Source organism: Phascolarctos cinereus, unplaced genomic scaffold (genome assembly GCF_003287225.1).
Source record: "Phascolarctos cinereus isolate Bilbo 61053 unplaced genomic scaffold, phaCin_HiC Scaffold_4;HRSCAF=312, whole genome shotgun sequence".
NCBI lineage: Eukaryota > Metazoa > Chordata > Mammalia > Diprotodontia > Phascolarctidae > Phascolarctos > Phascolarctos cinereus.
This window is the reverse complement of record NW_027555847.1, coordinates 205,243,502-205,267,456: the sequence shown is the minus strand read 5'-3', so window position 1 is coordinate 205,267,456 and position 23,955 is coordinate 205,243,502. Positions and strand designations below refer to the sequence as shown.

Below are 23,955 nucleotides of genomic sequence, written 5' to 3'. Positions count from 1 at the left end.
TGGCTGTGTGACCCTGGACAAGTTGTTTAACTTCCTGGAGCTGCAGGCAGCTCTCTAAGACTATAAGTTATAGAGAAGGTACCAATCTGCATTGGTAAAGGCAGTTTCTTCACCGATGAGATCCCTATTTTCTAATAAAATCACAGTTCCAGTCCCTCCAAGAGATTCAAGCTATATACAGAGTGTCCAAAAAGTCTTAGTATAATTTTAATCTTTAATAGTTTAAAACTTCACTAAGACTTGTGGAATATCCAGTATAGGTACTACCTATCAATGCTTTTCAAAATAGCCAGATGAAAAACATTTTCAACCCCATTTTATAGAGGGATAAAATGAGTCCCAGATATATGAACTGACTTTTCCCAAAAGCATATATTAAAGAACAAAGCCCAAAAAATTAGTTTCCTATGTCCTAATGCCAAGAAATTTGTATTTATAGCAACACTAGTTACCTGCATTAAAGTAAATACAATCGAATGATTAAAAAGAAGTTATGATGATGCACTGGTTAATGTTACATACTTGCTGATTTTAAGAAATGCTCGACAGGTTAACACATATGCTGCCTTTGCCTGATTAGTATAATAGAGAAATCCAGTTACTAAGTCTATCACTCCTATAGACAGCTCTTGTTTGGCTCACCTTCCCAGTCTTTCAAAGGTGATGCATTATAAGCTGGGCTTGATTGCAGGGTTATCACCAAAAGGCATCTCTGTTTACCTGACACTAGCTCCCTAAGTGTCCCAGGTTCCAGAGACTGTTCTGCTTCAGCTCTGTTGGCAAGGAAGCACTCAGGCATATTTGCATCCTTAATCCATCAGTGCCATTTCACCAAGGGTTTGGATGTATACCAAGGCAGAGACAAAGAATTCATCTAAATGATCATCTCTGGCATTTTCTAACACTGCTGGGGCTGAGAGGAATATGTTAGCCATTTCATCCCTTTGTCACCTAAAATATGGTTTCCAAACTCCCAGAATTTGAAGCTCTACTGAAAACACCTCATACAACTGCATAGTTCCTTCACTTTACAGGTTAGGAATTTGACCAGACTCTATTAAAATACTCAGTCAAGGAGTAGTGTACTGCATATGAGCGTACTGGATATGGAGTCAGGAGAGCCCTGGGTTCAAATCTCACTTCTGATGCTTATTGGTTACAAGTTATTTAACTTCTGTGGGTCTGAGCTCCTCATGTGTAAAATAAGGACGACAATTGCCATATTACCTATAATCCCACAGTTGCTGGGAGGTTCAAAAGACAATGTGTGTAAAGTACTTTGCAAAGTTTAAAGTACTATATAAATGTTAGCTACTACCTGAGAGACAGGATAGTGTAGTGGTGTCAACTCAAATAGAAGGTGCTGGGGAGTACACTGACTTAGAAAACCAAAAATTAACAACCACAACAGCAACAAAAACCCCACAAGTATCACTTGGCTTAAGAAATCTATGTTAAACAGCTAAAGTCTTTACATTTTCACATATTTTTCTCTCCCATTAAAAAAAATTCTCCTTTTACTTACTGTAGGATTAAAAATCAAAGTAATATGTTTGTGATATCCAATGGCAGTGAAAGAAACCTGAGGCAAGGTGTAGTCGTACTGGGATTTGGATAGTGTAGAGTCCAGTAATACAACATAGTTCTGTCCATTTAAAAAAAAGAAAAAAACCATCATCAATAACTATAGGCAGGTTTAAACCAACATGAAAAGACTGTTCCAAATCACCAAAAAGGGAAATGAAAACCAAAAAACAACTCGAGATTTAACTTCACACCCAGCAAACTGCTAAAAATGGCAAAAGATGGGAATACTTAATGCTGGGGGTACTATGAGAAGATAGGCACACTAACACACTATTGACTGAACTGCAAATTGGTGCAACCATTCTGAAAAGTAACGTGGAATTTATGCTTAAAAAGAGAGAGGGGGAAAGAGGGAAAAGAGGCGAGGAGGAATGGAACTCAAATGTCCAAACCTTTTGATGCAGAGATTCCACTGCTAAGCATATACTCCAAGGGGACAAAAGACAAAAAGATTTCATATATACCAAAATATTCACAGCAGAACTTTTTGTAGTAGCATAGAACTGGAAACAAAATCAACTGGGGAAAGGCTAAACAGATTCTAAGACATACAATTTAAAATATTTATCTGTGCTGCAAAAAATCACGAATATGATGAATACAGAAAAGCATGAGAAATCTTAGGTGAAATGATACAAAGTAAAGTAAGCAGAACAAGGAAAACAAATACACACAACGACTATAACAACATAAATGGAAAGAACAATAATACAACTCAAAATTGAATGCCACAGAATTAAAACGTCCAAGATCAGCCCCAAGGAAGAGCTATACAAAGTCAACTCCCTTCCACTTCTTGCAGAAGCAGAAGAGTATGAGTGTAGAACATTCCCTATAAATGACAGATTTTCCTGATATGTTGGTTAGTTTTGCTGAAAATTTTTCCCTTCTTTTTTATTCATTTTAATAAGGGATAGTTCTCTGGGAGAGTACTACATTGGAAAATATAGGTGATGTTAAAAAAAAGATATTAACAAAACTTATTTAAAACAAAGGAACATTTTTTTAAAAGTAAAGCAAATTCAACATTTTAATGAAGCTTTATTTTAAAAACAGTGTTTCAAACTGTATTGCCGCTAGAATTATAGTTTTCTAACACTTTCAGTTATCTGTGCTTGTTTTGTTTTGGCACCTTCTTGTTCCGCAGGGCTAGTTCCATCCTTGTGCCAGCCTTTCCCTTGTGGATGACATCTCTATCTTCTCTTCAAGAACCTTTCTGGGTTTGGATTCTAGTTTCAGAGGAGCAGGGTTAGAAAACAACAGTAGCCTCTGCATTACCTTCAGCATCTCTGGAGCATAGTGATGATGGCAGAGACATCACAGGTTAAAAGGAATAGAAGTGGAGGGCTCTGGCCACAGAGGGCAGTGACCAACCTAGGGCTCATTCTCTTCTCCTTTTCCTCAAATTGTTTTGCTTAAAACATTTTTGGAACTCTTCTTTGAGAACTGTTATTATAGCCTACAGCACATTTTCTTAAGTATCCTTAACAGTGACCAAATATTGTCCAAAGAGGGTAGATTTAATTTTTTTTGAAACAAATGTTTTAAAGTAATGGCAGTATTGCTGTAATAAGTATACATAGAGTCCCAAGGACCCTAATTTAAGAAAAATATTTGCTTGGGATATATAAATTCTGAAATACTTATTTTTTTTTTAACCAGGGGTGGGGAATCTGCAGCCTCAAGGCCACAAGTGGTCCTCTACGTCCTTAAGTGCAACCCTTTGACTAAATCCAAACTTCACAGAACAATTAAGGAGATTTGGTCTATGAAGCCTCGAGTCCACAAGTTCCCCACCCCTGTAACCATCAAATTATCTTTTAGTTATATTTCATATAGAAAAGCTACTATATCATCCCATAGAATATGATGACAGGTTAGATTTGGAAAAGAGCCAAGAAATTTGGCCTTATCAATTAGAAATCATTGCCTCTCACCTACCCAGCAAAACTGAGTATAATCTTTCAGGGGATACAATGGACATTCAGTGAAACAGAGGACTTTCAAGCATTCTTGATGAAAAGACCAGAGCTGAATAGAAAATTTGACTTTCAAATACAAGACTCAAGAGAAGCATGAAGAAGTAAACAGGAAAGAGAAATCATAACGGACTTATTAAAGTTGAACTGTTTACATTCCTTCATGGAAAGACGGTATTTGTAACTCATGAGTCCTTTGTCAGTATTAGGGTAAATGGAGAGGGAAAAATTCTATGTATGTATATATAGATAGATAGATAGACAGAGAGACAGATAAATAAAGGGCACAGGGTGAGTTGAAGATGTAGGGGTGATATCTGGAGAATAAAATTAAGGGGTGAGAGAGGATTATACTGGGAGGAGGAGAAAGGGAGAGGTAGAATGGGGTAAATTATCTCACATAAAACAGACAAGAAAAGGCTTTTACAGTGGAGGGGAAATGAGGAAAGGTGAGAGGGAATGAGTGATTTATTCTCATAGGATTTGGCTTAAGGAGGGAATATCATACACACTCAATTGGGTATGTAAATCTATCTTACCCTACAAGAAAACAGAGGTGAAGGGGATAAGAGAGCAGGAGGATGATAGAGGGGACAGCAGATTGGAGGAGGGGGTAATGAGAAGCTAACACTTCTAAGGAGGGATAGGGTCAAAAGAGAGAACAGAATAAATGGGGGTGGGTGGGACAGGATGAAGGGAAATATAGTTAGTTTTTCACAACATCACTACTATGGGAGTGATTTGCATTATTACACATGTATAACCTGTATAGAGTTGCTTGCTTTCTCAATGAGGGTGGGTGGGGAGGAAGGGAGGCAGAAAATTTAGAACCCAAAGTTTTAAAAACAAATGTTAAAAACTGTTTCCACATGCAACTGGGAAATAAGATACATAGGCAATGGGGTATAGAAATCTATTCTGCCCTATAGGAAAAATAGAAGGGGAAGGGGATAAGAGAAGGGGGAAGGGGGGAGGAGATAGAAGGGAGGGCAAATTAGGAGAAGGGGTATTCAGAACGCATGCCATCTTGGGGTGGGGGGAGGGACGAGATGGGGAGAAAATTTGGAACTCAAAATCTTGTGGAAGTGAATGTTGAAAACTAAAAATAAATTAATTTAAAAAAAGAAATTTTTTTAAAAAATCATTGTCTCAATTGATAAATTGAGACTTCTCAAAGACATCTCAGATTATGAGTCTATACCATTAAAATGATCCAAAAAATCCTTGAAGTTTGTTCTCTCAATCCCCAAAACAGGTGGCCTATTTCTTATTAGAAATAACATTTTTATATTAACAAGATAATCCGAGCCCTCTTGACTAACAGAGCATTCAGTAATCCTTTGGTTATTCCTTTGGCAAAGGAGTCTTCACTCCATACATTTTTGTATTTTATGCTCATAATTTTTTTTTGGTAGAGGGGAAACAAGAACAAAACCAAAAATTAAAATCAAGTAATCTCTATTACCTCTCCATCTCTAAGTAATGGTGGGAAGTGGAAGAAGAGAGATTGGCCCAAAGAGACCGTCTGAATTGGATTGTCGAGGTTTTCACTTTTGTAAAGCTTTACCTGTGAGAATAAAAACAATAAGTGATCAAAGAAGGAAAGCATTTCAGAGTGCTTTTGAATCCGGAATAGGACTCACATTTTTGACATCCTGAGGATATCTTAATTCTTAAGAAAAGGGATTCTTTAAAAGCATAGTGATTTGAATAAGGAAATGCCCAAGTCAGGCAAGTAATTTATAGTACCCTGATCAATCATCTGAAGCCCTGACAAGGTGAGATTCATAGAAATTTAAGGCTTCCTCATCTCTTTGCTTCAAAATCATGTTCCACCTAAAACCTAAAAAAGTACTTCTAAACTACATTTCGTTCCCTCTGTTGCCTCAAGAAGCACTTAAGTGGGGCTTTAAAAAAATGTGCTTTGTTTTTCTCAGGCTAATGGACCCACTTTCTGTCCTCAGAACTGTGAGCAAAGGAGCATAGGGAAGAGCTGTGTATAGTCTTGGCAGATGCTAAGCACTATGAAGGCTCTAGCCTATCCTTACCCAATGATAAGGCCAAAATTATACTTTCTGTCAGTCTAAACTGCCAGTTTTCCATCATTTTATGAAAGACAGATGGTCAACAGAATTAAATCTTAAAACTCCTTTCAAATCAATCTGCAATTATAAAATTGTAAAAACACTAAATGAAAAGAACCTTTTAGCAAAAAGCTAAGTAAGCAAATGGTATTAAATCATCTTAACACTGTCCTTCTGCTTTAAGCCCCACACTATATTGATTATTCATCAGCTTTCCTCTACAATTTGCACAAAGACTAACTGTAGACAAATGTGGTCATCTGGGCTCAGATCAGTTTGATTTTTAAAAACTCAGTAAGTGCCTATATTAATTCTAACAGTGCTATAATCAAAAATTAAAATACTAACTTTAACTATTGCCATACTTTATATCAATTTCTCTAATCAATTTAGGAACATACTTAGTATTTCAGCAATAGTCTGCTGGTCACTAATCATGGCTCCTACTCATCTTAAAGTCAAAGAAAACCAAATTTATATTAAAAACACAGACTTAAACTTACCCATAATGAAGGAAGATATTCAGAAGAAGTGATCACATTTCCACTTAAATCAAATTGGGTAATCTGACGGAAAGCTATGATATTTACATCATCAATATCAGAATTACCAACCTAAAATATATTAAAGAATAAATGCACAGCATTAAGAATTAACCAAAGAAAATAACTTCCAGTTATGTGAATTCTTGAAATTTACTTTATATCAAAAAACTGTGTATGCTAATGGAGCTGAACAGACTTATTTACTGATCTAAAGAAAACTACTATTCCTCTCTTTCAGAAAAAAAAAATATACAAAAATATTTGAGTATGAACCACTACCTGAACTTGTCAGCCACCACAGTCCTTTTCAAATCAGAGTACCACATGCTACCTTTGCTACCTTAGACTCTATCCTTAGAACAACAAGTACAAAATACAAATCCAATCAAGTCAGTTACTTTTCTCTTAACCATGCCCTCATGGCTAGCAAATTAGCCTTGTGGGAGGAGAGAAAGCAGGAAACAGAGATTAGAGGAAAAACGTCCTACATGAAAATCCTGACCTGCTTTTCGCTGAATTTAATATATACTTCTTTACTTAGACAATTCAGTTTGAATAATGACCTTCACTGCAAAAAAACTGTCCATCTAATGGAAGGCTAATTAACCTTTCCTGGAAGTCAAGAGATAAGTGAAAAATTCATTTGGATAAGGGAAAATTGGGTAACAACAATGAAGCAATCCTTTACCATTTAAACCAATGTTCTCTTTCATGTCCTTGATCTGAAAAGCTCCATAAGCACATACTTTAAATTCCCTGAGAAACTTACAGCTGGAGGGAGAGGAACCAACTGTTTAAATTTCTTATCAAAATTAATTGTTCTAATGATGCTAATATTATACTTTTTCATCCTATAAGTACTATTTATATTGAAATATTATCCTAAGAGAACCTTTTATTAAGATCTAAAGTCACCAAACTACCTGAAATGCAGGTAGTTAATTCAATGTTTTAGTATATGAGCTAATCATTAAAAGATTCACTGCAGAGTTAAATGCCTTACCTCAATTACTCGATGCTGAGGGAGGGCTCTTTCAATATGTTCATTACCTTCTACCTTGAGCTGGATATGGTATACACATCCAGGCTGCAAATAAAACCAATGACAAATCCTGAAAAAGTTCAGTACATGCAATGCTTTCTGGCCTTAACCAAGAAGGTATTATTTCTTCCCCAATGCATAAAATCTGTTAACCTTCTACTGAGGGGTATTCTGGTAGAGTGGAAAGAACACTCAACATGCAATCTAATCCCAGCTCTGAAATTTACTAGCTAGACGACTTTGGGAAAGTTATTTTAACCTCTCTGGGACTAATGCTTGAATTACCTGTTTCACACAGTTGTTGTGAAGAAAATACTTTGTAAACTTTTAAAAACATTATATAAATCTGAATTATTATCATTAGAAAAGTTACCTTAAAACCAACCATGGGACCAACCAATTTCTGATCACCAGTTACACATTTTGTGGTTCATCTAGGATCTGAAACAATCTCACTCCAAATAGTTATTTGTATCTTTGAACAAAAAATTTCTGAAATATTGTGAGTCTGACAAGAATAAGATGAAAACTAGCACAGCAAGAGCAGTGCATTTGTCCAACCATTCTGGAAAGCAACATGGAATTATACTTTTAAAAAGTGGATCAAATTCTATACCCTTTGACCCAGATGCAACTGCTAGAAGCAAAAGAGTTCAGAGACAGATATAGTAAAATATTCATAGCTGCATTTTGTGTAGTAGCAAAAAACTGTAAAGAAAGTAGATGCCTATCAACTGGGGAATGTTAAATTGTAGAACATAAATATAAAGCAATACTACTGCACTCCAAGAAATAATAAAAAAGAATTCATAGAAACACGGGAATATAATAAACTGATGTAGAGCAAAGTAAGAAGAATCAGGAAAATAATATACATAATAATTACAACAGTGTAAATTAAGAACATATAATTATAATCTCCCTTCATTGCAGAGATGGATGTATTTTACACTTATGGATACAGAATACTGAGTACATTCTCAGATATAGTCAATGTATTGATTGATTTGGCTGAAATGCCTTTTTTTCTCTCTTTCTTTTTCAATGTCTTTTATAAGGGATAGTTCACTGGGTAGAAGAGGGATGTATTTAGACATTTAGAAGGTGATGTTAAAAACAAAAGATGTAGATATTTTCTAAGATACTATCACAAAACCAGGGTGGAATAGATGATATTTTATCATTTCCATGCCTGGAGAACACACCAAATGCCCTGGCTCAGGCTCAAAACCTATGGCAGAACACAGGGGCTCTGCCTTTATTCTCAGCAATACTGTTTAATTGTGTAAAGTTAACTTCTAGGCTTTGATAAAAGGCATGCCTCATAAAAAGATTCAATGACAAAAACCTGATTCTGCTCATAACCCTAGGTCACAATTTCTTGTGGAGTTCTTGAACAATATATCTTCATCCATGATAATCTTGGGTAAAATAGCAAACTTGAAGTTGCAATTCTTTTTTCTTTTTAAAGGTTTTATTGATGCTATTTTTAAATTATCACTGTCACTTCCCAATGGCATCCCCCATGGCACCTCCAACAGAAGAACCCTTCTTTATAAACAAATAAGTGTAGTTAAGTAAAACAAATCCACACACTTGCCAAGTGTGAAAATAAATGCCTCATTCCATATCCAGGACACACAAAATCTTGAGAGGTGGATGTATGTCAAGCATCAAAGAAAACATTTAGCAAAATAAAACAGTAATATCCAACCATCTCGCTAAATAAGATGATGCAAAGAAATACAGAAAGTATAATAAAGAAGTTTGATTCTTACCAATAAGCCTCGAAGTCTGAATTTTCCCTCTTCATCAGTTGCAGTATCTTCCCCATAAATACTGCAATCACCCTGTCCTACTGCTTCCACAGTAACTCCTTGTTCTGGTTCCCCATTTAGAGAAGAAATTGTACCATAGCAACTAGAAAGAAGAGGAGGAAGGAAAAAAGGAGCATGTGAGCATTCCATAGTATTCTACAACAGATAAAGGATTTCAGATAAAATGACTTATGCTTGATAACAGAAAAAAATGAGCATAAAATTTACAGAACAAAACAGTACAAAATACTCAAAGTTTCCAACAAACTAAGCAAATTTAATTATGTGGTCTACTTCTAAATATTTCCTGTATTGATCACTGTATGTTATAATCAATTCTTATTTTTAAACATTTTTCCAAAGCCCTTGAAAAATTGTAATAAAATGTAAATTTTCTCCAGATAATGAATACTTACGAAAGCAAAAATTAATTAATTTCAACTTTCCAAAATTACATTTTCTCTAGAAAATCCTCAATTTTCCAACCCCTTCCCATCAGTCTTTTGTTCACAACAAAATGTTCATTCCACACATAGTTCCACCAAAAGCACAACTCTCTCTTCAATTTAATTCAAGCCGACTGATTCAAAAGAGCTATTCTAAGACAAGTCTGGTCAAAAAATCATTTTTTCAACTCCAAACACGTCCTCCTTTTCCTCCAAAAAACACTCTTACAGAAATAAGGGAAGATGCTCAATGCCTGCTTTCCACATGGCACACTGCCATCATGTTCAGAGCTTTGTTTGTGAGACCCAGGGTCACTTACCTATAAGCTGTTCTGTAACCAGTGATGGCGATCTTCAGATTCTGCCCTTCTTGCACTTCAATCATTTGTGAGGAAGGTTCAAAACGAAACTCCTTCATCATGGGTTTAAAGTAATACTGCCCTGGGCTCTGCCAAGAAACAACCAAAAATGGGAGGTTTGTGCTACAGTATTTTCAACCCAATGAGAGTGAAGAAAACTTCAGTCAGCGAGGTCAGAACTACTACTAATATAGCTCTCCTGGCTCTTAACAGGCTAAGAAAGATCACCCCTATTCTATCTTTGTGGACAGTTCCCCTCCACAGGACTGACATTATGGCTATTATACTTTCTGAGGATATACTAGTGACTTATTTGAGTGCTGTTTTTTCAATATGTGGCACATGTTCTGGAAAAGAAACACAAAAAACAACTACCTTACAATACTCAAGATCATAAACACTGCAATCCTGCTGTGAAACAATGGGAGATATGTAGGAGAAGGAGCTGTGGCCAGGGTAAGTAATTACAACATCTTTGTGACAGGTGAAAGGCAAGAAAAAGAGAGAAACATGAATCAGCAGCTGAAGTTCTGGTACTAACAATGTTCTAATTGGATTTCGTCTCTAGAGGATCTGAAACACTACAAGTTAGGTTTCCTCTTCATATTTACAAGATGAACACATCTCTGCCTTCTCCTACAAGCAAATAGCAGCAAATTAAACATGAATACACTACCAAGTTTGAAAAGGTCAGCATCCCATTGTCCTGAGTCAGAAGGTTGGACCGGAACACACCCCCACTGAGGGATAAGAGTACTCCAGCAAGTGGTTGGTCATCTTCAGATTTTATCTGTTGTAATAAAGCAACATCAAAATAGTGTTATTTCATACTAACTATGAATGACTTTCTCAGTGAAAATGGTGAGAAATTGCAACATTGTTCAGGCAGAAGCATGGGCCAAAGGTTAATAGTATCTTATCTGATTATTCTGAGGACTGGATGAAATAAAGTGCCATATAAATGCTATTATTCTTAACATTATTATTATTGTTGTTGTGTAGTCATTATCCTTGAGTGAGTCAATCAATCAGTCAAAAAACACTTATGCCAGGAACTGTGCCAAGTGCTGGGAATACAAAGAAAGGCAAAAAATGGTTCCCGCCCTCAGGGTTGTCACATTAAAATGGGGGAGACAGGTAAATAAGTAGATAGGCATAAGATATGTTAAGAGTAGAGAAAAAGCAATCTCAGAGGAGAAGGCTCTAATTGCTAAGGGAACTGGGATAATTATCCTGCAGAAGGTAGGATTTGACATAAGACTTGAACAGTAAGCCACATGGAAAACATGCTCCAAATCACAAATAATCAGAAAAAATGAAAATTAAAACAACTCTACCTATGATCTCCCTGTAGTCCTTTAAGTCCCAACTAAAATCTCATCTTCTACTGGAAGCCTTCCCTTTCCCCAACTCTTCTTAATTCTCGTGCCTTTCCTCTGTTAATTATTTCCTACTCATCCTGCAAATGCTTTCTTTATATGTATTTGTCTGCATGTTGTCTTCCCCCATTAGACTGTAAGCTCCTCGTGGGCAGGGACTGTCTTTTGCCTCTTTCTATATTCCCAGTGCTTAACACAGTGCCTGGCACATAGTAGGCACTTAACAGATATTGGTTGATCTTGAGGTTCCCCTTCACATCCACTAGGATGTCTAATTTAACAAAAAATGAAAATGATAAATGTATATCAGTGTGCTGTGTAGAACTCTGAAATGGTTTAGCCATTCTAAAAAGCAATTTGGAACTATGTCCCCCAAAATTGAACTGTGTATAATGTCCTTTGACCCATAATGCCACTACTAAGTGTATATCCCCATAAAAATCAAAGAAAGAGGAAAAGGGCCCGAATCGACAAAAATATTTATAGCAGCTCTTTTTGTGGTGGTAAAGAACCGAAAGCTAAGGCAGTGCCTATCAATTAGGGAATGGCTGAACAAATTGTAGTAAATAAATATAATGGAATACTATTGTGCTATAAAAAATGATTAAAGGGATAGTTTCAGAGAACCTAGGAAAACCTGTATAAACTGATGCAGAATGAAATAACCAGAATAATTTTTTCAATCACAATATCATAAAGACAAACAACTTTGAAAGACCTGAGACTTCTGAGCAATGCAATGACCAACCACAATTCCAGAAGTCCAATGATGAAGTATGTTAACCACCTCCTGGCCAAGAGGCAGACTCTTTGTGCAAGGTAACAAAGAATTTTAGGGTTTTGTTTTTCTTCTTTCCCCCAAATGTGGGGCTTGAGGTGGGAGGGAGAAAAAACATTTTGGTCATTGAAAAAAGCAACACTGTTCCATGTCTTTACCCACTTCACAATTAACCAAAAGAGGTAGAATATGTAAGATCCCATTTTGCCTGTTTCTTGATTATGAAAAAGAATTTGATTCAGTGAAGAAAACACTGTTTTCTATCCTGTTTTACAAGGTATCTCCAATACATAATTCACAATTTTTTTTGGGGGGGCTAGGTAATGGGGTTAAGTGACTTGCCCAGGGTCACACAGCTAGTTAAGTGTTATGTGTCTGAGGCAGCATTTGAACTCAGGTCCTCCTGAATTTAGGGCCGGTGCTCTATCCACTGCACCATTTAGCTGCCCCCATAATTCACAATTATTTAAGAGTTCTTGGAAAACATTACTACTGAAATAAAACTTTTCAATGATGACTCTCTGAAGATAAATAATAGATGAAGCACAGTTATTCATCATTGTAATAGGGGAAAGGGAAGGAAACAAGCATTTATTAAGCATCTATGTGCCAGACACTGCTAAATGCTTTACAAATAATATCTTATTTGATCTTCACAACACCCCTAGGAGGTAGATGCCATCATTCTTTGCATTTTACAGATGATGAAATTGAAGTAGACAAAGCTCAAGTGACTTGCCAAAGTTCACATAGCTAGTACGTGTCTGAGGTCACTTTTGAACTCAGGTCTTCCTGACTCTAGGACCAGAGCTCAGGTTGACAAGGGATTCCCTCTGGACAGTAAGGTCCTATGGATACTCCTGTCTGCGAATGACATTGCGTTCCAAGCCCCAGAACGTTGCAAAGCCTCTTGGAAGACTGCTGTTTATCACTCCATCCAAATAAGAAAAGCCAAGTGATTGAAGAACATATATTACCCAAATTTCAACATACTTTCGAAGACAGAAACCCTATATCCTACAGTATGCATATATGGGACAGATGGTACATATGGAACTTGGGTCCAAAGTTGAAAAAGAGGACAGAAGCAGGCCAGATTGCTTTCAAGAAATCACAAAGCTTTTTCACCAACCTCAAGTTTCCCCATGAAAGCAAAAGCCCATCTTTTGAAAACAAACTTCTACAAGTATTGATATTTGGCAGCAAAATGTGAGACATGACTACCTCCAAAAAAACCCTGAAATATGTATCATTTGGAGAGATATATGATAGACTGCTCAATCAACAAGTATTTATTAAGCATCTACTATGTGCTAGGTACTGTGCTAGAAGCTAGGGATACAAGTACAAAGAATGAAATAATCCATACTCTCAATGGGTTTGAGTAGACTGAAACAGAAAACCAATAGGAACTGAAAAAGAAAAATGAAATTCACCAACAAAACAATCGTACAATAGAAAGAAAGGATGAGCTGGTCATACGGCTGAGAGATGAACAGTCAGAGTGTTCCAGTGGTATCCCTGATATGTCAGAAGGTTAGAAAACCCTCCACCATGTTGGGTAGACTCTGTGTCAAACTTTGGGGAGGCACAGAGAAGAATCACTCAAATGGACAAGTTACAATCTGCTTCATGGCTGAGATCACATACATTTGAGTATCTGAAATTTCCTTAAGTATATGTTATAAACCACAATATGGTTGTTTCAAAGCTTTAGATACAAAAAGAAATGTACTCTCACTCAGAGATCTCCAGATTCAACAAAAAGGACAATTTTTTAAAAATATCATACTCCATCAAAATAACAATTAAAATGGCAAGACACTATAAGTAAGATACAAAGAAAAACCACAATCTGGTATTACAGGTCACGGAGGGACTGGAGACTTGACACACTTTCCAAAACATACAGAAAATATCCTAAATTCAATGGTATTCCAGATTTAACCACTCTGCTAACATAAGAACATTCTGTATTCAATAACTTGACAAATATACTCTATATCAGTTGAATCATCTAATTTATTTATAACACGAAATCTTAAGATCAAGCACCAGAACAATACCTCAAAAGTTATTCCTGCCAAGGCAAAAGCTTTGAAGTCTCCAATACTTCCCTCGAGTGCAGTTAAAACAAATCCTTCCTTCTGTGACGTTACAGTATACTCCAGATCACTGTGCAATGGTCCAACACTTAAAGACAAAAAAAAAAGGATTTGCTTTTAATCTTAAAGAGATTTAGGCCGTATGGCCCAATCCAAGGGAACTCTGCTTCCTAGCTCTTTTAGAAAAGCAGTTAAAAAAAAAACTGTACAGATGCAAATGCTTCCATTTCAGGTGCTTACCTATAGCTACCTTTGTCATCAGTGAACACTGTTATTAGTGGAGAAGTGGCTCCCTTTTCGCTAATGATTATTTCAACCCCTTCTAACTCTGGGTGAATCTGGCCCTCCAAGAACAGGCCTGCTTTTCCATAGATTTCTATCAGTTTCCCAGGGCAGCTTTCTAAAGGGGAAGGAGAGAAGAGCAAGATAATTCTATGTTTCTATAATATCTAAGAAATGCAGCAATCAAATTTAATAAGGATGGATTTATACAGTTCTTAAGACTGAGGCAGGTAGATCATTGCTAACATGCCCACTTAACAAAGAGAAAAACCGAGGTCCAAAAGAAACTAAGCTAAGATCCACATGGAAAGAAAAGAACTATTTAGAACACTGAAATATAAAGCTTCCTGACCAGAGTACAAAGCTAAGCAACAATTTATACTTTTACAACAACGAATAAAAATGTATGACGGAACAATATGATATCCCCAAAAAGCAAAGAAAAACTACTTCTAAAGGAACAGAAGGTTTCCATAAAAAAGAATTATTTATTCTGTTTCCACTTTTAACAACGTTTGCTACTAACTCCCAGAAAAAGAAGAAAGATCCTACAGAATTTAAAAACATAAATTATAATATACTTTGCTTCTTAAAGGTGGCTTTTCTTACCACTAGCACCACCTGATAATTTCTAATTTCAAAAAAAGAATCACCCCTTTCCATAAAGCAAAATATCCACAGTTTAACAGCTAAAATGCATTTTTTATACAATGGGTTTTAGTTTACCTCCACTAACAATTGTTTCCACTGAAGGAGGATAGAAGAGGAGTTCTTTAGATGAAGGTGTAACAGTGATTTTCTCTCCAGATCTAAAACAATTAAGAGAGTTAACATTGGTCATTTCTCTTCCCTGTTTCAGCAAGAAAACAGGGACTTAGAGTAAAACGACTCACCGCGCCCAATAAGAGAAATCATATAAGAAAGGACCCTGCAGGTCATCCACCATCTCCTGTACTGGGGGTTTTGTCCTTCCTTCTTCTTCTTTGCCATTCCTCTCTCTTTCCTGCCTGCGAGTCTCAATTTCAGCCAGTTGTTGTTCCCTACGGAGCTCCTGCACAGACTTTAGGGGGCCCAAAACCAAGGCAGGTTCACTGTCAATTGAGGACCTGAAAAAAGAAAGGGAACAGAACTCATATTGAGTGATTTAATCTCTCTTACCAATAGACTGCTTTGGGACTTTGCTTCTATAAATTTTAATTCTTGGGTAAGTCAGAAGCAGCTAGACGGTGGCTGACTAGTTCCATAACTAAGAAATAGGGTTTCAATCAATCAACAAGCATTTATTAAGCACCTACTATATACCAGCAACTATGCTAGGTGCTGGGGATATAAAGTAAAGTGGTTATAGTCCCTATTCTCAAGAAGCTTATAATCTAACCTGGGTCGATAACAGGTATATATCAAAATATGCAATGCAGATACAAAATATAAAAAAGATAATTTTTGAGGGAAGTGAATAAATACCAGCTGGAAGGGGAAGGGGAATCAGGAACGACTTTATGTTAAAAGGCAGTCTTGACTTCAGCTATGGAAGAGACTAGGGATTCTAAGAAGAGGTAAGGAAAAAGTGAATTGCAGACATTAGGGACAGCCAGCACAAAAACACCAAGATGGCAAATGAAGTCAGATGTGTGAAGAACATTAAGAAGATAGTTTGGTTGGATGTAGTGTATATGAAGGGTAATGCACAAAAGGCTAGAAGGGAAAACTGGGGTCAGGTTGTAAAGCACAATAAATGAGTTACCAAGAGGTAGTTAGGAATCACTGAAGTAGAGTTGGGAAGTGATATAGTCAAACCTGGGGATAATCATCTTGGCAGCTGTGTGGAAAATTGGAGTGGGGAGAAACTTAAAGCCGGAAAACAATTCATATTATCATGATTATAGAGGGCAAAGGTGATACGAAAAGGAAGGAGGAAGGAGACACTGTAATGTTATGAAGGAAAAAAACATGATCCGGCAACTGACAGAATATGTTGGGTAAATAAATGTGTAGTTAGAGATGGCACCTACATTGTAAACTTGAGTGACTAGCAGGATGGTGGTGAAAAAAATACAGAAATTTGGGAAATGGTGGGTCTGGTGGGAAAGATATTAAGTTCTTTTTTTGAAATGTTGGCTTTTGACACTGAATTTGAAATGTCCAATTAGCAATCAGGACTAGACCTTAGGAAAGACAGAAAAACTAGATATATATAGATCCAGGAATCAACTGCAGAGATGATAATCAACCCCATGTGAGCTGATGACATCACCAAAAGAGAGAATGGAGAGAAAGAAAGGGCCCAGGGCAGGGCCTTGAAGTACACACAGAGTTAGGAGAAGTGACCTGGATTCTGATTTAGCAAAGGAGACTGTAAAGAAGCAGTCAGGTAAAAGAAAAATCAAGTGAGAGAACTATCACAGAAACCCATGGAGAAGAAACATCAAGGAGGCTGAAAATTAATGGAACAGGGAAGCGTGGAATTCAAGAGTCAAGGACTGAGTTAAAGCTGATAGAAAGCATCTTGAACTGAATAATGATGTCAGAAACCAGATTGCAAAATTGAGAAGGGAAGAAAAAATGGAGGAGCAGAACGTAAACAGCTTTTTCAAGGAATGTGGCTGAGAAAGAGGGGAAAGCAACTTCCTCACAAACAGAACTACCTTAAAACATGGGCTGCCTCAGAAGACAGTGGGTTGCCTCTCATTGTAGGTCTTCAAGCACAGACTGGATAATCACAGACTAGATATCTTATAGAAAGGAATCTTGTTTACGTACAGGATGGAAGAACTCTGAAATTCCATTACATTTTTTCATAGAAAAAATTTTAAATGACTACTATGCCTAGACTATATTTAATATTAACTTAATCTATCCATTTTTAATTATACCATGATCTTTGGTATATTGTTTCCATCCTAGTATGACTTTGACCTTTCTCTTCTGTTTGTTTGTTTGTTGTTTTTTTTTGTTTTGTTTTTGCTAGGCAATGGGGTTAAGTGACTTGCCCAGGGTCACACAGCTAGTAAGTATTATGTGTCCGAGGCCAGATTTGAACTCAGGTCCTCCTGAATCCAGGGCCGGTGCTCTATCCACTGTGCCACCTAGCTGCCCCTGACCTTTCTGTTCTGGAATATAACTCATACTACAAAAAACTCAGAGGACATATAAATGCTATTTTAAAGGAGTGAAAATTAGCAAAAAAAAAAAGCTGCTACCACTACTGAGAAGAAAGCACAAAGTATTAGCCAAAAATAGGCCTCCAAGAAAGACAAAAACAATGATTATATTTAAATTTCATTTGACAAAGATTCATTGCCTTTAAATTCTCTAGAAAATTAAGGGATCAGATGCGCATCATTGACTCCACATCAACATCTTAACAGCAGATAAATCAGCAGTCCCTTTTGAGTAACACAGATAGGTGGACATAACCTGAACTATAGTTTTGTTTTCATAAGCTTAGCCATGAGGCTTCACCTCCAATTCACAAGCTTTAAAAGAAAAGGTTTAAAGGAGGGAAAATTAAGAGAACAGTCTGCCCTAAAACCTGAACTAAGATGAATGAAAACACTGTGTAATTCTGTGCACAAGTAGAGTTCAAGATGAAACATAAGATACAATTGACTTGTCTTAAAGGCTGAAAAAACGTTAATGCCATTTAACAGAAGTGAGCTAGCAGAACAATGCATATGGAAGGTAGAAACCTAGGTTCTAATATGCCACTAGCTAATCGTGACTTGGGGCAAAAAGCCATTTAAGTTCTTTAGGTATTACTTTTGACATTTATAAAATGATTGTCTCTAAAGCTCCCTTGCAGCTCCAAAATTCTATAAATGAGACTCCTCAGCTTCCCCTCTCCCAACCACTCAACTCCACATTAGCCTTACTTAATGGTCACAGTAACATCCAATAGTTTGTCAGTGGTGATAGTTCCAAGAACATGGTGCCGAATCGCTGTTAATGTCAGGATACTGGGTGAAGACCTGTAAACCAAAAAGAAGAACTGAACCAAACAGTAATACCTAGTAACTCCCAAAGGACTAACCCATTTCTGGTAATCTTTCTTACTGTCCTTTCTTATCTTGTTGAGCTATTTTGTTTTGAAATAAAATATCTCTTAAATGAAACACTAATACAAAAATAAAAAGCATTGTAAACAAAAATTCTTTCAATGTCAACACAGCTCAAAAACACAGAAACAACCTGAAAGTATATAAAAGAAAGAGCTGAATAAATCTTGTCCAATGAGTTATGTAGACACAAACTGAACAGACTCAAATTTTGCATTAGGCAAAATTCAGAAAAACCTGGAAAGACTTCTATGAGCTGATGTTGACTGAAGTGAGCAGAACCAGGAGAACATGTACACCGTAATAGTCACATTGTGTGATAACTAACTTTGATAAACTCATCTCTTCTTAGCAATGTAAGGAACTAAAAAAACTCCAAAAGACTCATGATCAAAAATGCATAACTGAAGCATATTATTTGCTGTCTCTTTTTTTTGTTTCTTTTTTCTTGTTGTTTCTCCCATAGGTTCTAATTCTTCTTTACAACATGACTAATGTGAAAATAGATTCAATATGAATGTATATGTTCAGCCTATATCAATTTACATGCTGTCTTGGGGTGAGTGGAGGGGAGAGATGGGGAGAAAATTTGGAACTCAAAATCTTACAGAAGCAAATGTTGAAAACTAAAATAAATAAATAAATTGAAAAAAAAAAGCACTCTGCATTTAAGCCATACTCCATAGGCTTTTCTATCCTTTTCTTAAACTTCAAGAAAGAAGATTTATCAGGTATTCTCTCAGCTATATATACTAATGTCTCACAACCCTTGTTAGAAAAATTCTTATAAATGATTTAAATTCTTCCTGCTGCAAATAAAACAATTCCTTCTATTCCCAATGGAAACAGAGAACCACTGTTCATTATCTTCTTAAGAAGTGCCTGCACATTTCTCTGATAAAGGTCTCATTTCTAAAAATTTGCAGAGAATTTACAAAAAAAAGAACAATTCCCCAACTAATAAATGTGTCAAAGGAAATGAATACATAATTTTCAGAGAAAGAAATTCAAACTATCAATATCCATATGAAGAAGTGCTCTAAAGCATTAATAACTGGAGGAGTGAAAATTAAAAACATCTGTCAGGTACCACCTCATACCCATCAGATTGACAAAGCTGACAAAAAGGGAAAACGACAATGCTGGAGGGACTGTGGAAAACCAGGTACATTAATACATTATTGGTAGAGCTGTGAACTAGTCCAACTGTTCTGGGAAACAATTTGTAATTATTCCCAAAAGTTATGCACATCCTTTAAGCTAGCAATATTGCTGCTAGGGCTATATGCCAAATAGATCAAAAAAAGAAAGGATTTATATGTACAAAAATATTTATAGTAACTCTTTTTATAGTGGCAAAGAACTGGAAACTGGGGAGATATCCATCAACTGAGCAATGGCTGAACAAGTTATACTATATGTATGTGATGAAATACTGCTATGCTGTGAGAAATGATAAAGCGAATGGTTTCAGAAAAACCTGGAAAGATTTTATGAATTGATGTAAAGTGAAGGAAGAACCAGAAGAACATGTTGTACAATAACAGTAGTATTATAGAGATATAATCAACTTGGAAAGCAGCTAGGTAGTGCACTGGATAGAGTGCTGGGCCTGGAGTAAGGAAGATTGATCTTCATGAGTTCAAATTTGGCCTCAGACATTTACTAGCTCTATGACTCTGGGTGAATCTCCTGTTTGCCTCAGTTTCCTCATCTGAAGAAGGAAATGCGAAACCACCCCTGCATCTTTGTCAAGAAAATCCCAAACAGGGTCATCACAAAGAGATACAAATAAAAACAACTGAACAACAATCAACTTTGAAAGACTTAACAACTCTGATCAACACAATAATCAACCACAGTTTCTAAGGACTCATGATGAAACATGCTATCCACCTCCAGATAGAGAGCTAACAGATTTGGAATGCAGATTAAACTACATGTTCTTCTCTTTAAAAAAAAAATGCTTGCAAAGTATGCAACATTTTATAAGCAAGTGAAGCTTACGTGTCATAAGTATAATATCCATGTTCAAACCGGTGACAAGATCGTGGGGTCACTTTGTATACACCTTTGAAAACAAAGAAAAAATTATTTTCAGAAATAATAACCTATTTCTGAGTCAACATATTAAATACAGAGTTAGAGTCTCTAACTTGTAACATTTGACAATAGAATTAGAAATACCAACTAAGCATCTTCCCCACTATCTAACTAGTATTCCTAATGACTTAAACCTTTTCAATAGTTTAGTAATATACTTTAGATTTTCTGTAACTTAACAACTTAATGTAGTATAGCTATAGCTCCTAGACATGCAACAGAAGAATCAAAAAGTTGGTTTCTATTGCAAAATGCTTGAAAACAAATTTCAACTTCTAAAAATCTTTTTCTCAACTGTCAAAGACAAATTTGTACTGTGTAATCTTTTGCAAAGTTTTTCTGTCTTAGAAATATGTATGCAATTTTATAATAAGTACAGTCACAGAAAATGCTTTTGCAATAGTAGTCTGCAAAATTCAGCAGTAGAATATAATTTCTGACTTAGCAGCAGAACAAAACCAATTTTAGGAGGATGAAAACATCTGGCAACTCCTTCTTGCCTGTACCATCAAGAACCAATTTCCTGGTTACTAATTCCTGAACCTAAATAAGATTAACCAAAATTACTATTCTTATCACACTGACCCATCAGTTAATCACCAGTACAGTTAACCTTTAGAAGGAATGATGTATATGCTCATAAATATTATGATCATTTAAACATGTGGTACTATTTTTATGTAAATAAAAATTGAAGAGTTCAGTGCAAATTATCTAATTTAATCCATTTAAGTGATTGCTCCTTCCATGAAGCAGAAAACTCACTGCCACTGAAAACTGATAGTTAAAATGCAAATAAAGCCAAGAAAGAAAGCTGCCTTAAAGATCATTCTCTGGTGAGTTTCAATCATTCTGACCAGGGGCAGCTAGGTGGTGCAGTGGAGAGAGCACCGGCCCTGGATTCAGAAAGACCTGAGTTCAAATCCGGCCCCAGACACATAACACTCACTAGCTGTGTGACCCTGGGCAAGTCACTGAACCCCACTGCCTAGCCAAAAACAAAAAAACAAAACACAACAAAACAAAACAAAAATCAATCATTCTAACTAGCAGCAATATTAATCCTGCTAAACTTACCAGGCTTTGACAGACAGAATCGGTTCACTCCTTTGGATAGGTTATAAATTCCCACGTTCTCAGGTCCATTTCCATCCTGATAGAATTCCTAAGGGACCAAAGACAACACAATGATTTACCAGGAAATAGAGGGACACTAAGACAATTGGTAATGTTTATATAGAAAGGGACACCCTTTATGTTCAAGACCTACTGATAACATGTTTATATTAAGCCTATTTATCACTGAAGAACTTCTGAGCCAAATCCAAATTTAATACCTGCATAGACTCCCACAAAAATATAATCTCTTTTCCTGTGCATCGGTATCATTACCTACTGGCTAGGTGATAATTACTATTATTAATTTCTACCATTATAACTATTTCTAAGTGTATAGCTAAGTTGTTAGAAAAACATACAAGAATTAAGAATGCTAGTTTCCACTCTCAACTTCTGCAATGTGTGGTGTAACTAGTCATTTACTTTTTTCACATCTCAAGCTACCTGACACCTACTGGTGTCAAAAAATGTTAAAGCTAATGAGTTTTGGACAATCCGAGCTTCAGAAATGCAATGGTGTTATTCTCCTAGTTGAGGTCAGATTTGCCAATGTCAATTAGCCCAGAAAGCAGGCCATCAGAGGAAAAAGCACCACTGTGGAACTTATAAACTTTTCCTTGCTCTGCACAAAATGAACAACAAACACAGGATAAAATTTGCCAAAGCTGCTTATATTGCACACTAAAAATTTGCATATGCTTGTAAAAGAAAAAAATGGGCCTATTCTTATGGAAAGAAATTAATTTCTAACAATCTTTTTCAACACTTTAAGAATAAAGTGATTTAGAGCTTAAAAAAACTGTAAGTATTAACCTTTTTTTTTTTTGTTGGAGGCAAAAGGGACAATTGACTTCCCCAGGGTAACACAACTAGTTAAACATCTAAGGTCACATTTGAACTCAGGTCCTCCTGACCCCAGTGCTCTATCTACTGTGTCACCCAGTTGCCTCTTAATTTATTTTCAAAAAGCTTCTCATCCAGTTCACCTCCAAAAAATGTTTTACCTCCCAAAACTGAGGAGTTAACTCTGGACAAGTAATTATATGAAATTAATATAGGTATCTTTTCCCAAAGGAACTTAAGCTGCTTCCTAATTATCATTTCTCAAAACACCTATGAGAGGTAAGTAAAATGACAGTGAAACTGAGACACAATGTAATTTTTCCAAAGCAACAAAATTCTTAGAAACAATAGTCTATTGCTCTTTCTACTCTGGGTTTTGTTTTTTTTTTTTGGCTAGGCAATGGGATTAAGTGACTTGCCCAGGGTCACACAGCTAGTAAGTGGTATGTGTCTGAGGCTGGATTTGAACTCAGGTCCTCCTGAATCCAGGGCCAGTGCTCTCTATCCATTGTGCCACTTAGCTGCCCCTCTTTCTACTCTAAATGAGAGTATCTCCCACATTCCATACATACCAGGGTAATTGCATGAGAAAGTGAACATCTTAGCATATAGCCAGTCTGCCTAAATTCAATCCCTGACACATCCTCTTCTGTAACTTCCACCTCTAGACTTTTATTCTTCCAGCACCAATCCTCGTGCATAATACTTACTGGGGGGGGAAAAAAGCACGGCAGTCAATACCATATATAACATTAATGAAGTATCTTTCTTGGGGGAAAAAAAAAAGATAATGATCTTCTGTCCTTAAAATTAGCAAAAAATAAATCAGACTTGGCCTGGTTAAAAAAAATCAGGCTGTAAGAAAGAATTTCAATAAATTTTAATTAAATTGTACTAAAATCCTACATAGATGCCTCATTATGGTAAAGAAGTAGTACTGGCTTCTCAAAAAAACAGATAATCTCAACACTGGAAGACATGAACTTATCTAGTACAATGCATAGTTATAACATCATACTCCAGTAGTTATCCTCATGCACCCACCTGAAGATTTCATGTGAGGGGGAACCTACTATACCTCTTGAGACAGCCCTTGCACAAATGTTATGCCAACGGAGTACAAATACTAGAAGTTCCTACTAAGTCAAAAAGGTTTCAAAGTATGAGCCCAGTAATAGAATAATGTACAAGAACCAGACTGGCTAAGTTCAGAGAAACTAGCTACTAGGTAATTTTAGCCTTAGCAACCTACGAAACTTTGGCAGTTAACACAAGGATTTCTTTAGACTTAAAGCTGATAATTCTATTCTGATTTGTCACCTAGAAGGTCATTAACAATTACATGGAAGGGATATGATGTACATCTGCGGAGAGTGAATCAATAAAATCACAGATCTGAGAAGTTAATAAAAATGGAAAATACTGTAACTTA

At 36.2% G+C, this 23,955-nt stretch overlaps 1 protein-coding gene across 6 annotated transcripts in view; it reads right to left on the bottom strand.

Annotated features, from left to right (window-relative positions):
• Nucleotides 1–23,955, bottom strand: part of LOC110198228 (BOS complex subunit NOMO1) — an 80,614-nt gene that overhangs the window by 32,644 nt on the left and 24,015 nt on the right. For all 6 annotated transcript variants that reach the window (XM_020972409.2, XM_020972411.2, XM_020972412.2 and 3 more), the window contains 15 exons: nucleotides 23,096–23,232; nucleotides 21,639–21,726; nucleotides 20,466–20,529; nucleotides 18,276–18,371; nucleotides 15,297–15,509; nucleotides 15,130–15,212; nucleotides 14,362–14,521; nucleotides 14,083–14,209; nucleotides 10,536–10,649; nucleotides 9,821–9,948; nucleotides 9,016–9,157; nucleotides 7,199–7,282; nucleotides 6,154–6,264; nucleotides 5,032–5,133; nucleotides 1,526–1,645 (listed from right to left, as the gene is read on the bottom strand). In XM_020972409.2, the coding sequence (XP_020828068.1) occupies nucleotides 1,526–1,645; nucleotides 5,032–5,133; nucleotides 6,154–6,264; nucleotides 7,199–7,282; nucleotides 9,016–9,157; nucleotides 9,821–9,948; nucleotides 10,536–10,649; nucleotides 14,083–14,209; nucleotides 14,362–14,521; nucleotides 15,130–15,212; nucleotides 15,297–15,509; nucleotides 18,276–18,371; nucleotides 20,466–20,529; nucleotides 21,639–21,726; nucleotides 23,096–23,232 (1,769 nt within the window). The remainder of the gene's footprint in view (nucleotides 1–1,525; nucleotides 1,646–5,031; nucleotides 5,134–6,153; nucleotides 6,265–7,198; nucleotides 7,283–9,015; nucleotides 9,158–9,820; nucleotides 9,949–10,535; nucleotides 10,650–14,082; nucleotides 14,210–14,361; nucleotides 14,522–15,129; nucleotides 15,213–15,296; nucleotides 15,510–18,275; nucleotides 18,372–20,465; nucleotides 20,530–21,638; nucleotides 21,727–23,095; nucleotides 23,233–23,955) is intronic.